Consider the following 16,113-nt stretch of genomic DNA (forward strand, 5'->3'; position numbering starts at 1 on the left):
CATCAAAGCTTCACTAGTCGGCTCCCCCAAAGCTCCTCGTTCTGCACCTGTCAGGATGACCCAATGGCACTTTGAAAGAGCAGACTGGGGTCGATTTAGAAATTATCTTGCTGACATTCCATGGCAGTCTTTCTTTTCTAGTGACATCAATTCTACCCAGTCCCACATTAATGACTTAATACAAGCTGATATAGAATTGTCCATACCAAGTCAACAGTTCACCTAAAGATCAGACTCCCCAGAATGGTTTGATAGCAACTATGCCAGAGCAACGGCCCAAAATTCATTAGCATATAACTCTTACTTAAATAAAAAAAAAATCTGAATTACTCAATTACTTTGAAATTGCAAGAAACCATGCAAAAGCAGTAATAAATCTCGCTAAATCAAATTTCCTTACAACCAAGCATCCAAACTACTAAACAGTTATAATGACAATAGAATATTCTGGTCAGCTCAAAATTCTTTCAATAATAACCTTAACAAATCATCACCCAATCCCCATCCAAAAACTTCAAAGGGTGTCATTACAAATGACCCGTGTGGTAAAGCGAATATCCTTGCCAATACATTTACCAGAAATTCTACGTTAGAGGAGTTATTAGAACCTGACTCTCCCGAAATTGCCCTACTTGAAATACAGGCCAGATATGTAAAATCCATTCTAGATAATCTACCAGTCAATAAAGTTCCAGGCCCAGATGTGATTTCTCCAATTGTTTTGAAAAAGTGCTCCCCAGAACAGCTTCTGTTCTAACTATATTAATTGGACTATGCATACGTACTTCTTCATACCCTACTTCTTGGAAAGAAGCCAATATCCACCCAATTCCAAAGAGAGGAAGTTCCTCTGATCCCACTGATTACACACCAGTAGCTATCACTTCTTCTCTTGGTATTGTATTTGAAATTGTAATGAATTAGCACATAGTTAAATATCTTGAATCCAAGAACTTAATTAGTGACAAACAGTATGGTTTTCGTCACGAAAGATCCACCATTGACAAAGGCAGACATTTCCGCAATCTCTTCTACAAACTGCAAATTCCACAACTGCGGATGTGTGGTTTCGTCTGTGGATTTGCATTTGCGACAAACTTTATGCAAATTTGCTTTTTTGTGTTTGCGTAAGTACTTCTGCAATTGCAAACCTGCCTACAAACCAGCCTGACCTCTAAGAACTTTGACTGGTTTGTTTTTGGAGGGCAACATGGGCCTGCTCAAAATGGGGTTGTCTCAGTTGTTGAAGGAGTCTGACTGTGACTGAGGAGTGAGGACTGAGGAGGTTAGAGCCGAGGAATAGAGGTGGACTGGTGTGTCAACTTGTCAAGTGTGAGCTGTGAAGTGAAATAATTCATTTACCTACAATTGCGAATGATTTACCCTTGTTTTGTAGTAAAAACAGTCTAATATACTAATATACTATTATTTAAAATATATTTTTTTCAGTTTTACCATAAATATAATTTTATATACAAAGCGTTTGCGTTTGCATTTGCATTTGCGGAACGGCAAAATTTCAAGAAGTCTGCAGATTTGTGGTTGCAGAAGGTAATAGTTTGAGTTTGTGGCTTTGCGTCTGCGGAAGTGAATTTTCGTTTGCAGTGCCCAGCTCTGACCATTAATATACTCAATCTTCTGATTGACACCATCCATCAATCAACTGACCAAAGTGGAGAAACTCATGCAATAGCCCTTGGTATTTCTAAAGCTTTTGACAGAGTATGGCACCGTTCCCTGCTATCCAAACGCCCTTGCTATGGACGAAAGTTTTTTGTTCATCTGATTTCCTCATATCTCAGTGACTGAAAGATAAAACTTCTGGACATACATTCCAATTTCCACTCAGTATATGCTGGCGTGCCACAAGGATCAGTTCTAGCTCCAAGCCTATTCCTAATTCATATTAATGATCTCCAATCTCACTCATAATCTCATTCATTCATATGCAGATGACCCAACACTTCACAGTTTATTCACACGTAAACACACATTCACAAAGTTTAATATCTGTAACACAACTCAGTACAACCATCTTCATAAATCAAGACTTATCTAGGATCACTGAATGGGGACAAAATAGCTTTGTCTCATTTAATGCTAGTAAAGCCAAATACAGTATATACAACTTACTAATAGACAGATATTGCCAAATTCCTATATAATCTTCAATGCTACTCATATTCCTTTCTCAAAAAGTATTGAAATTCTCGGTGTTTCACTTAACAATGCCCTCAGCCGGACCTCTGATGTGAGATCACTTGCTAAAACCGCCTCAAAGAAACTTGGATTATTGTACTGAGTTCGTAGCTTCTTCACTGATGAGCAGTTAGCTGTAGTTTATAAGTCAAGTGCGCTCTCACTGGAATATTGCTCACCTTTGTGGAATGCATGTGGAGAGGTTGCACTAAAAAACTTGACAATATTCAGAACAAAGCTGTTAGAAGTATTAATAAACCTGCTATTACAAATAAACTACCCTCTTGTAGGTGAGAAGGAATGTTCCCTACCTTGAATTATTTTACAGATACTTTCATGGCAAATGCTTTGACGAAGTTGCATCCATTGTGCCACCTCTCCATGACTTCTCCTGTGCTACATAGGCATCTGGTAGCACTCATGACTGGAATGTCACATTGCCAAATTGCAGAACTTCCGCTTATCAGAAATCCTTCATTCTCCAAACTGCATCTGTTTGGAACTCGTTTCCCCAGAGTTGTTTCTCCCCAAACTTCAATCTACTGCTGTTCAAGTTCATTTGTTACAGATTTTTTTTTTTTTTTTTTTAGATGAATGGAGGACACCAGTAATCAGGTGCATGGATTTTCTTTATTCATTTGTTTCTCCTTCCTCTGTTTTGCTGTATATATATATATATATATATATATATATATATATATATATATATATATAATTCTTCCCGCTCCTTCTGGCACCTTGCCAGAAACCTTTCTAACAACTTTACCTCATCATCCTTCCCTCCTCTTTTCTACTCTGATGGTTCTGTAGCTATTTCTTCTACTGATAAAGCAGATCTCTTCTCACAGACTTTCTCCTCCAATTCCACCTTAAACGATTCCGTTGCTGTTCCTCCATCACTTCCCCCCTCTGACTTCTTCATGGCTGACATTAAAATTTCTTCAGCTGATGAATTTTCTGCCATCACTGGCCTCAGTACTAACAAGGCATATGGGCCTGATGGGGTCCCTCCTGTTGTTCTCAAGAACTGTGCTACTGTGCTTACACCCTGCCTAGGCAAACTCTTTCGCCTTTGTCTGTCAACTTGTACTATTGCGGACAGGAGTTCTTAACCACCCTCGTCCAGCCAACCTGTGTATGTGGCAGCGTCGCATTCACGAGCACGGAAGTTGCCTTCGATGCATTTCTGTCGATAAATATTCCTTCAGGTTTGGGCTTGTACTAATGGATAAAGCAATATTAATATTTACTTTGAAGGTTTGACTCTGATAACACGAATATATCATACTGATTATTTAATAACTTGTTTCTCGTATAGAGCCAAGCAAGTGACAAATATGTATATTTGGTTCCACTCCACGACGTCCTGTAGGTTTGAACCAGCGAACAAGAGTAAACAAGTTCGAAGCATTCATTTGTTACCAGGAGAGAGAGAGAGAGAGAGAGAGAGAGAGAGAGAGAGAAATGGAGAAATGAATTCCCTGAGCTAGGCAACTAAGGTCATATAGCCCTGCTGGGTTACAGGAGGGCGCTACCCTTCCCGGCGACAGTAGCCCAGGCGAGGCTCGAACTTGCGACCTCCCGATCACAAGCTCAGCGCGCTACCACTGTGCTATCGCGCCCCCCAGAGAGAGAGAGAGAGAGAGAGAGAGAGAGAGAGAGTAGTGGGTGCCCGTGAATTTTAGAGGAATGAGGTGGAGAAATGAGGTGCTCAACACAGTTAAACAGGGATTTTTCCTTTCGTTTCGGTTGGCTTCCTATGCTTAAATGGCTAAATGAAGGTAAATTATGAAATATAATAACTGGATGACGAAGTGGTAATAGGGTCTGGCTAATGGTTGTTTGGTGCAAGGTGTGCAGTGGTAAGCCTAATTCCAGGCAACGGTCGCTGTTCAAAGTTGGATGTTTTAGGTCCCATTTATTTTAAATATTTCCATGTATGTTTACAGTACGTGTATGCCCCTATGGACCTATTTTCACCCCATGAATATTTTTATCAATGGACATTTTCACCACTCGGAGCACAATCCCTTATGGACCTATTTTCCTTAATGACTTTTTTTTTTTTTTCAAAGACTCCTACTTCCCTACGTAACCCATTTTCCCCCGAACTAATTTTCCCCATTGATGTATTTTCTCCCCACGGACCAATTTTTCCGTCGACCTTGAATCTCTCTATGAATGCAGGTTTCCTACATGGTCGTATACCCATGGATGTATTTTTCACAATGAACCTATTTTCCCCATAAACCTATTATCCGACGTTATATCACCCACTGATGCGTGCAGTTGAAACACAGACCTCCTAACCAACAGACGTATTGCTCGATGGACCTGTTGTAACCCACTGGATGTATATACCTACTTAAGCATGATTCCAGAATAATATCCCCTGTGGACCGATTTTCCCAACTCGGACATTAACTCAATGCACCTAATCCCAGTGGCCTGTTTTCCCACAATCCGTTCATCCATCTACACACCCACCCATCAACGCACATATCCACAACCTTACTCAATACAGTATGTCTCAAAAGTAGGACGACACAAAACTGTCTCTTGCCTTGTCCTACAGGTAGCCCCACCATCCACCTCACTTAAACAATGCACGAACCCCACTCCACCCCACTTAACCAGCCCAACAACCCTTTCCCTCCCTCTCGCCCATTCACTCCACCTAGTCCGCCTGTGAAACAACCAGCCTACACTAACCAATCCACCCACCCAGTTACCAACCTACCAATCCGCATATCATGCTCCACAAGTCAGATGACTCTCAATTCAACACACACACACACACACACACACACACACACACACACACACACACACACACACAGAGGCGGGGTGGATTTCCTTACACGAATTATGAGTCTCACCGCTTAACTCAGTCTGTCGATAGAAAATAGTACCGGGTACTCTTTACAGGGAGTTTGCCAGGCCATAGATAAGGGGTTTCATTCCGGCTACATACACATGATTTTATGCGATATGAGTAAATATGGTGCTCAAGCTAAACAGGGAATTTTTCCTTTGGCTGATGACGAGGGAGTTTATTTATCCCAGGATAACGTCTCGTCGGACAAAATGAAAGATGGGTTTTATTCCGGGTAACGCTAGTTGACTTTGTCAAATAATTTGGCAGGCCGCGTAACTTCTGTTAGATGCCTTATGTTCGCATTTTTCTCTCTCTCTGGTGGTTGGCACCTGGACATTTTTGGCGAACTCATAAGTATTTTTCTCATTAACTGGATATTACTCTCTGGACAGAGAGGCAAATTACTTTTTTAAGCACAGCTTTTTGTTAAATCAACAGCATTTATCTCCTAATTCATTATTGCAACGAAAGCAATCATATATATATATATATATATATATATATTGCCAGACGCCTCAATCCCGTTTGGGGTGGCCACAAACAAATCGCCTCCAAGTCGTCCTGTCCCCCGCCATTTCACTGCCCTGCTCCCAACTCACACCCCCCTCTCTCATATACCTCTCCACCCCATCCCTCCATCTCATCCTCGGCCTCCCCTTCCCTCTTCCCCCCTCCACCTCACTCACATACACTCTCTTCGTCAGTCTTTCACCCTCCATCCTCTCCACATGGCCAAACCACCTCAGTGTGTTCCTCATAACGCTTCCTATCACATCCACATCAACACCACAACGCTCCTATATATCCTCATTCATCAGCCTGTCTCTCCACGTGACTCCACAGGCTCCTCTTAAATAACTCATTTCCACTGCTCTCACTCTTGACTTGTGTCCTCCCAACAACGTCCAAGCTTCACTTCCGTACGTTAGAGTTGGTATCACAATACTGTCATGTAGAAACTTTTTCACTTCCATGCCCACTTCCCTGTTTCTTCTCACTGCTTTCAAAGAACCAGCAACCTTTCTTCCCTGCTGTACCCTTTCAAGCACTTCAACCTCCAAACCTCCATCCTTACTTATCACACTACCCAAGTACTTAAACGTACTCACTTTTTCCAATTCTTCACCATCCAACCTCGCTGTACATTCACTGACTTCACCTCTCTCAAAGACCATCACTTTACTCTTCCCTACATTCACCTTTAGATTCCGTTTCTTACACACTCTCTCAAACTCATCCACCAAACCCTGCAGCTCCCCTTCGTCTTCACTCAACAACACAGTATCATCTGCAAACAACAGTACAGGGAGTTTCCAAACACTATCCTCTCTCACCAGGGCCACTCTAACATCCACTACCCTACCTTGTACCTCTTTTATTACCACATCCATGTACAGATTGAACAACCATGGAGACATGACACATCCCTGTTTCAACCCAACTTTCAAAGAGAAAAATTCACTTAGTTCACCATCTGCACGCACTGCAGCCTTCGCACCATCGTACATACTCTTCACAGCATTCAACAACTTCCCATCTACTCCATATATTCTTAACACTTTCCACAATCCTTGTCTATCCACCCTGTCATATGCTTTCTCCAAATCCATGAAAGGCGCATACAACTTCTTTTCCTTCTCTAGAAACTTTTCCACTAAAGATCTAAGAATGAATATCTGATCTACACAACCTCTTCCCTTCCTAAAGCCTCCCTGTTCTTCTCCAACTAATTTCTCTGTTCTTTCTCTAACTCTGTCTATAAGTATCCTACCATACACTTTTCCTATTATACTAAGAAGACAAATGCCCCTATGATTACCACACACTTCTTTTTCCCCTTTTCCTTTGTACAAGGGGATAATTATACCTGACTTCCAATCCTCCGGGACTCTACCTTCCTCCCAGGCCAATCTGCACATCTTCCACATCCATTCTACTACTATCTCTCCCCCATGCTTCAGCCTTTCACCACACACTCCATCAATTCCTGGGGCTTTCCCTGATTTAACTTTCTTCATTGCTTCCACAACTTCTATCCTACCAATTTCTTCCTGTCTTCTCACCTCCCTCCTTCTCCCAGCCATTCCCCAGCCACTTATACTCGCATTACTTCCATCTTCTACGTTCAACAAATCCTTAAAGTGTTCTCTCCATCTGCTCACTTTTTCTCCCTTCTCCACTAGTAATCTACCATTTTTATCTTTCACTCCCCTGCTAACTTCATTTCCACCCTGTCTTACTCTTTTCACCTCTTTCCAGAACATTTTCTTACAGTCCCTCCACTTTACACTCAAATTCCTTCCAAATTCCTCATCCACTCTCTTCTTGCTCTCTCTTACTAATCTTTTCACCTCTCTCTTTCTTTCTACATATAACTCTCTCTTTCGCCTCTCAACGTCTTCCACGCCCCCATTTCTCATCCATTCATTGTATGCTTTCTTCTTTTGTGCCACAGCCTGTTTCACCTCTTCAGTCCACCACGCTGTTCCTTGCACCCCCCTCCGTCTTCTCTTCCTTCCACACACCACATCACATGCTGCACATACTTCTTCTGTAAATATCCTACACACACCTTCCACGTCTCCCATCTGTTCCAATTCATATTTGCCCAATCGTTCCTCCATTTCTCTCTTATACTCTGCCATTTTCTCATCCTCTTGTAACCTTTGCACTCTCCTTGCAACTACTCCTTCCTCTCGTCTTTCCCTTCTTCTATTCCTCCATCTTGCTTGAATTCTAATTCTGGCCACCACCAAGTAGTGGTCAGAAAGTCCACTCCCCCAACCTCTATAAACTCTTGCATCCATTACACATCTTCGCATCCTTTCATCCACGCACACATAATCAATCATTGCCTTCCTTTCATTCAGTTCACCACCCACCCTTCTCATCACTCGCCATGTATACCTGTGGATCATTTTATGCCTGAAGAGGGTATTGGCTATCACCAACCCCCTCCCAGCACAAATGTCCACTATATATATATATATATATATATATATATATATATATAATATATATATATATATATATATATATATATATATATATACATATATATATATATATATATATATATATATATATATATATATATCACAAAGCAAGGCAAGTTTTAGTGATTGATGGAAGAAATACACTGTGGCCTGTTTTCAATGGATCACAGGAATCCAGGGTTTCTCATCCCTTGCATTTCCCTGGGCCAGCCTGCCTCCACCTCATTATTCCAGAATTCACAGGCACCCACCATACACGCTCTCTCTCTCTCTCTCTCTCTCTCTCTCTCTCTCTCTCTCTCTCTCTCTCTCTCTCTCTCTCCTGTTAACAAATGAATGCTTCGAACTTGTTCACTTTGTGTTCGCTGGTTCAGATCTACAGGAAGTCGTGGAGTGAAACCAAATATACATATTTATCTCTTGCTTGGCTCCATACGAGAAACAAGTTATTAAATAATCAGTATGATATATTCGTGTTACCAGAGTCAAACCTTCAAAGTAAACATTACTATTGGTTTATCCATTAGTTCAAGCCCAAACCTGAAGGAATATTTATCGACAGAAATGCATCGAAGGCAACTTCTGTGCTCGTGAATGCGACTCTGCCACATACACGGGTTGGCTGGACGAGCGTGGTTAAGAACTCCTGTCCGCAATAGTACCTTTCCTTCTTGCTGGAAGTTTGCTCTCATTCAGCCAGTCCCAAAGAAGGGTGACCACTCCCAACTCTCCAACTATCATCCAATTGCTTTAACGTCCTGTATTTCAAAAGTTTTCGAGTCAATTCTCAATAGAAAAATTTTAAGGCGTCTTTCCTATCACAACCTTCTTTCCGATCGTCAGTATGGGTTCCGTCAGGGACGCTCCACTGGCTATCTTCTCACCTACCTTTCAGACTCCTGGTCATCCTCCTTTCGGGACTTTGGCGAAAGCTTTGCCATTGCACTTGACATCTCAAAGGCTTTCGATCGAGTCTGGCATAAATCTTTAATTTCCAAACTGCCCTCCTACGGTTTCTATCCTTCTATCTGTGCCTTCATCGCTAGCTTCCTTTCTGGTCGTTCTATAGCCGCTGTTGTAGACGGCCATCGTTCTTCTCCTAGATCTATCAACAGTGGTGTTCCTCAGGGCTCTGTCCTATCACCAACTCTCTTCCTTTTATTCATCAATGATCTTCTAAGCTGTACATCTAACCCTATCCACTCATACGCTGATGACTCCACCCTTCACCTTTCCATTCGGTTCCCGCAACGCCCATCTCAACAGTTACTTCAACAAACAAGGAATGAGTCTATGGCACACCTAATGTCTGACTTGGCTCGTATCTCTGACTGGGGTAAAAATAATCTGGTTGTTTTTAATGCATCTAAGACTCAGTTCTTACACCTATCAACACGACAAAATCTTCCACAGGTATACTCACTAATGTTTAATAATATTCAGCTTAGTCCTGCATCATCCTTGAACATGCTTGGGGTTTCATTTACTCGGGACTTATCTTGGAAAGATCATATTACATCTCTTGTAAAATCTGCTTCCAAGAGGTTGGGTGTGCTAAGCCGACTCTGCTCTTTCTTTACCCCTTCACAATTGTTGACTCTATACAGGGGTTTTATCCGCCCCTGTGTGGAGTACAACTCTCATGTGTGGGGAGGTTCCCCACATACAGCTCTTCTCAATAGGGTGGAGTCAAAGGCTTTTCGTCTCATTAACTCTCCTCCTCTTACTGACTCCCTTCAACCTCTGTCTCTTCGCCGCACTGTTGCATCTTTATCTCTTTTCTATCGCTACTTTAATGGTCACTGCTCCTCTGAACTGTCTGCTTGCATTCCTCCACCTCTACGACGGGCGCGTAGCACCCGTCTGGCAGCAAACTCTCATCCCTTTTCTGTCCAACTCTCTAATGCAAGAGTTAACCGTTACTCCCAGTCTTTCATTTATGCAACAGCTCATATCTGGAACTGTCTCCCTCTGTCTGTATTTTCTGATGCCTATGATCTCCAGTCTTTCAAACGCAGTGTGTCCAGGCATCTCAAAATGATCGGATCTTGAATTTGGCTCTCTATTGTATTTTGTTTTTCTCTTGGAGGGAACTGTTACTGCGGGCTCATGGCCTTTGGTTCCTTCTTCCTCGCATTAAAATATATATATATATATATATATATATATATATATATATATATATATATATATATATATATATATATATGTGTGTGTGTGTGTGTGTGTGTGTGTGTGTGTGTGTGTGTTCTTACCTTACCTAATTCTTCTTACCTAACTTCATCTACATGAATGAGTCAAGCTCGTACTGTCCCGTGTCTTAAACCATTTTTATCATACACATCCTTAAATTTATTAATTGTTTTGGCACACACTATTTCATTCGGTAGTGCATTCCAATGATCTCCTTACGTCTTTATCGCCTCTTCTTTTATGGAGTTTTATGCAGTGTCCTCTTTCTGATGCATCCCCATACGTTATGTAATAATTTATGTCTATTTTCTCCTTCCCAGATATGCATTAATATAACATAATAATGTCTCCTCTTTTCCTTCTCTCCTGTAATGTAGGCAGATTCAGTTTTTCTAGTCTTTCTTCATAGCTAGAGATCTCTTAAGCTTGGTACCCATCTTGTAGTGACCCTTTAAGCTTTTTCAATCTTATCTATGTGTTTTTTGAGACGAGGACTCAAGACTACTGACGCATACTCCAGGGTTGATCTGATGAAAGATGTTATTATCTTTCTTAGCATGTCTTCATTTACGTATGTGAATGCTAATCTCAGATTTGCAAGCAGTGTATACATGTTCCGAACCTTCTCACTGATGTAGGCAGCCGGAGATAGTCTGTTACTGATAATCACACCTAGGTCCTTCTCTCTTTCTGATGTGTGTAGGGTTTTACTTCCTAACTTATAATCCCAATCAGGTCTTGTTCCACTTTTACCAAACTTGATTACATGACACTTGTCCACACTGAATTCCATTTGCCATGTATTGCTCCATTCATAAAGTTTATTTAATTCTTCTCGTAGGTCTTTACAAGAGTCGGTGTTAGTAATTCTCCTTTGTATTTTTGCATCATCAGCAAACATATTTAGATAGCTTTCATTTCTAATGTTACTGTCTATATCATTTATATACACTACAAACATAATTGGTGCCAGCCAACTCTGCTAGTCACTTTCCTCCATGATGAGTAATTTCCTCCTAGTACTGTTCTCATTTCTCTTTTTTTTTTTTTTTTTTGAGAAAATCTTGCATCCAACAATGCAGTTTGCCTCGGATTCCCCCTTGATGGTACAGTTTCCATAAAAGTCTTTGGTGTGGTACTGTGTCAAAAGCTTTCTTGAAATCTAAATAGATACTGTCCAACCATCCTTCTTTTTCCTGTATTGTGTTTGTTACTCTGTCATAGTAGCTCAACAGATTAGTAACACATGATTTTCCTTTTCTGAAGCCAACCTGTCTTTCTGTTATCATATTGTGTTCTTCTAGATGATATTCCCAAACTTTTCTTATCAGTTTTTCCAATACCTTGCTTACAACACTGGTTAGTGATACTGGCCGGTAGTTGAGTGGATTGTGTCTACTCCCTTTCTTGAATAAGGGAACAATGTTTGCTTTCTTCCATATATCAGGTAGTTTACCTTGTCCCAACGATTCCTTGAAAAGTGAAGATAATGGTTTACTTAACTCCTTTGCACATTCATGCAGCACCCAACATGAAATTTCATCAGGACCATTTGCTTTTTCCGTTGTCTGATTTACTTAACTCCTCCTGTATTTCTTTTTCTGATATTTGTATATCTGGTAGTATGTGTGGACATGCATGTTCTATATCATCCCTCTCAAAATTATTTTCTTCTGTAAAAACTGATTGGAAATTCTTATTTAGTGCTTCACAAATATCCTTCTCTTGTGTGTAGGTGATCCCCTCATCTGTAATGGATTTTATTTTATCTTTTACTTTGGTTTTGCTTCGGATGTAGCTGTAAAATAGCTTCGGTTGATCACTACTTTTATTTATGATGTCCTCCTTAAACTGTTTTTAGGCTTCCCTCCTTATTCTTGTATAATAGTTTCTTGCCTGTTTATAGTTGTTATATGCCCTTTCACTATTGTGTCTTCTGTATCTATTCCACAGCAAATCTCTTTTTTCTTTAGATTTTTTACAATCTGTATTAAACCATTTCTTTATTTTCTTTTCTCCTTCTGTGTGCCGTGGGATGTACTTCTGGACTTCTATTTCATAAAGTTCACAGAATTTTCTATAGAAAACTCTTAAATCTTGTCCTCTAAGCTCTTTTTCCTGATCTGTTTCTAAGAAATATTTCTTTAGGTCATGATAGTTGCCCTTTTTGTGGTTAAGGCTCTTTTTGTAATTTTCATTACTATTAACTATGTCATATGCAATCCTGAAGTTGTAATTTAATACTGCGTGGTCACTTTTGCTCCATTTTATGTAGTAATGTTCTTAAACTTTGAATTGTTTTCTCTGCCAGGTCTTCATATTCGCCTTTTTCCCAAATGTTTCATCTGGGTGGCATGTATAACTTTGCCACAGTTACGTTCCCTTCAGACGTACTAATCTCTGCTGTGATCAGTTCTATCTGTAAGGGTACATCTAGTTCTATTTGTTTGACTTGCAGATTTTTCTTTGTTAATATTATAATTCCTCCTCCTACTTTTAAGTTCCTATCTCTTCTCCGTACATTGTATTCCTCTAGGTTTAGTGTATCGTTTGATATCCATGGTGTTAATTTTGTTTCAGTTAGGCAAACGATATGTGGTTCCTTTTCTTTGATATAAGCATTCATCTCTAGTAATTTAGATACCAGTCCATCTACATTAGAGTACATCAACTTAATCATCTTGTTTACGTACTTGTTATGACCTGGGTCAACTACCTTTCTCCTTTTTATTCCCTCCTGTTTATGTACCACTTTCGAACTTGCAATCCAATTACTTTGTAAAAAAAAAAAAGTGTTCGTCTCTTCCTCTGATTTTCCCTCATTGTTTGTTCTTGCCTCCTCCCTCTTTTCTTTTAGTAATCTAACTTCCTCTTGAGTTAGGCATCTTTTTATCCATACAATTTTGAAGTCCTCTTTTTCCATAAGTTTGTTTGCATTTTTCAGTATTTTCTCCACAGTGTTTACACTCTGGAAGGTTACTGTCAGGGGCCTTGATTTATTTCTCTCATATTTCCCTAGCTTTTTGTGTTCCTTTATGTCTTTACTACAGATTTCCTCTGACACTCCCTTCAATATGTTCATTACATTTGTCATCTCCTTTTTGTCTCTCGAAATCTTGTTTTTTATTTCTTCCTCCTCTATACCAGTGATTACTATACATTTGTTGATATCTGCTTAATATTTGACCAATTTTGGATTGTTTTGAATTATTTTCTTCAGCTCCTTTTTAATGTTCTTTTCTTCAACTCTTGTTTCTAAGTCTTTCTTTACTTTCGTCATTTCAGCATTTGTGGTTTCCATATAATTTTTGTAGTTTGCACTGCTTCATTCACCTGGGTTATCTTCTCAATATCACTGCTATGATCTGTCAGAGTGCTTGCCTGCCTTATTGTCTCTGTACCATTTCTGAACACTTCCATAATACTCTGATGGTCGACAACTGTGCTTGCCATTTCACTAATCTTATAAGTGTACCCACCTCAACTGACAGTTCATCTATTGTTGTTTCTTTCTTATTAATCTCCTTTACTAAATTTCCATTTTCTTCGCTCTGCATGTGAAGCTGCTTCTTAATTTCGTCTGCTTCACTCTGAAATGCCTTCTCAAATCTGTACACTCGTTCTACCAGCTTATTATGCATCACCATTAACATGAGTTCCTGGTAGAAATCATCATCCTGCTTTCTACCTTTGTCCCTTTTCCTAACTCCTTCCAAAGTTGATTTGCTAAAGATGGTGGTCATCTTCTGGTACTAACAGAAATCTTCTACTTACGGTTTTGCATTCCTCTATGTCGTAGATGAAACAGTCAACACTGAAACAGCTGATTTGTTTGTTCAGCACTTTTGTCTACTTCGTTGTATTGTGTTATTGGAACAACACTTTTACTTAAACTTCCTCTTTCATTTTAGCACATTGTTTAGTTGGACCTGGTACAGAAATTGACTCGTATAAAGATACTTTTTAGGTATAGCCATTTGAGGGCCGAGATTGGCCCGGTGCGGAGCGATATGCAGGCACGTCCTCTTACTCTCGCGTCGTGTGTGTGTGTGTGTGTGTGTAACAGGGTGCCCATCAAATTTGAATTACTGAATTTCTTCCGCGGTACCCTCCCATTTTGTTGTCTTTAATTAAAGTATTTCACAGCGATTTTTAAAGAAATATTTTATGCATATTTAAAGGTTGCCCAAGAGATTTGAAGTTATTTTTTTTTTTTAATCCAATGGCAGGTTATCCTTGCGCTTCATTACTCAAATGTTTCTCAGACCAAATCAATACAATTCTGCCAAGCATTTATTGCAGCTGAATCTGCATATTTTCAACAATCAAAACAGTAAGCATATCTGCCTTGGCAACACTACTGGGAAGTATTATCCCCGATAAGTAACGACTTTCTAGATGCTGGGCACTTGACTCTGTGACTTTAAACAACTTGCAGCAGGTACTGCTTCTGTTCTCCACTTGTTGTGATGGAGGTATTGAAGTCCTGCATCAATTTCACAGCTCGCTCTGCCCGTTCATTCACACCATCAGATTGTTGATGAATTTTTTCGTTCACTGAAAATCTTCAAGTGATTTCCAACTGTCTGGATCCGCTTGAGTGAGGAAGTCTGGATTCAACCCATATGTGCCAAAGAATGACATGTACTGTTTGTGACAAAGTCATGAAGTTGCCTTTCAGAAATTCTGTTTGGCTGTGTCTGGATACATTTGGGTGATTCATCAAAACCATCTTTCTTCAAAGTGCTGGTAATCTTTCTTAGTGTTGCTGTTTTCAGCATCATCAAAAAATGCAAACCCAATTAGCCCCACACTCAGGTACCATAGATGTCCGAGGAAATCCTTAACTGCAGCAAACAAAATGCCTTTGTTGATAGCCTCTTAGTTTTTCACCAGCTTCAGAAAGGCAAGATCATTGGCTGGGGCAGATGCTGGAATTACAATCTTCAAGCTTTTGTGTACAGCAGGCATCCAAAGAGGCTCATTTCCCTCAGTACAGTTTCTTCACTTGCCTTTAACTTGAAATGCTCCTTGAACATTCATATTTTTATGCAGTACAGCAATCTGGCCATCCATCTAATTCAATGCATCACTGCAAGGGCCATGAATCTTATACAGCCTGGTGGAGTAACACCTAGAAAAAGTTCCTTTAATTCTAACAATTCACGGTGGTCATCATGAGCCTGCTGACTAGGCAGAAGTGCTTGCTTTGTCAAAACTATAACATAATCCTTCAAGCTAGTACATTTCTTCAGGGCTTCAATGCAGACTGGATCATCATTTGCTGTCTGAAACGGACTTTTGTCAATTTGTGGCCAAAATTAATGAAAATGCTTGAACAAGGTAATATCAGGGTTATTGATGGACCAAAACAGCATTTGAATACATCTCCAAGCACAATTTCTTGTGCATGGTGTCGACATGCCAGGTACAACAGGTTTTTGCCAAGACTGCTCTCTATCACACCACAGGCCCCACTTAGTCTGCCAGTATTTAAGGGTGTGGTGTCAAAGCACAGGGCCTTCACCTGATCTTCTATATCCCACTCTCTCAACATTTTAACCCGCTGCATCCCGTCAATGTAGATACATGTTGCAACGTACTGTCACACTCAGTCCCAAGAACATGTTTACATGTCTTGCAATTGTGAGTTCCATCATTTGCACATTCTTCAAGTTTCGCGGGTGATTTTTGGTAGGCATATGTGGGAGACCTTCCTCTATTTGCCACCCAGTGGTGACACTGCCTGGACCCGTGTTCCCACATACCATTTTCTCAGTAACTCGCCTGTTAGTGGTGACCTGGCCAGTAAAGACATGTCACTCCATGGTCTCTCCTCTGACGACG

At 40.3% G+C, this 16,113-nt stretch overlaps 1 protein-coding gene across 1 annotated transcript in view; it reads right to left on the reverse strand.

The window, feature by feature from the left end:
* The window catches only part of LOC145399117 (uncharacterized), a 101,449-nt gene extending 85,611 nt beyond the window's left edge, over nt 1–15,838 (reverse strand). The window contains exon 1 of the mRNA XM_080271859.1: nt 15,653–15,838. Within this exon, the coding sequence (XP_080127985.1) occupies nt 15,653–15,838 (186 nt within the window). The remainder of the gene's footprint in view (nt 1–15,652) is intronic.
* Nucleotides 15,839–16,113: the final 275 nt, after the last annotated feature.

Source organism: Coenobita brevimanus, chromosome 47, assembly GCF_032717465.1.
Source record: "Coenobita brevimanus isolate Jiangsu-jjx chromosome 47, ASM3271746v2, whole genome shotgun sequence".
In the NCBI taxonomy this organism is placed as follows: domain Eukaryota; kingdom Metazoa; phylum Arthropoda; class Malacostraca; order Decapoda; family Coenobitidae; genus Coenobita; species Coenobita brevimanus.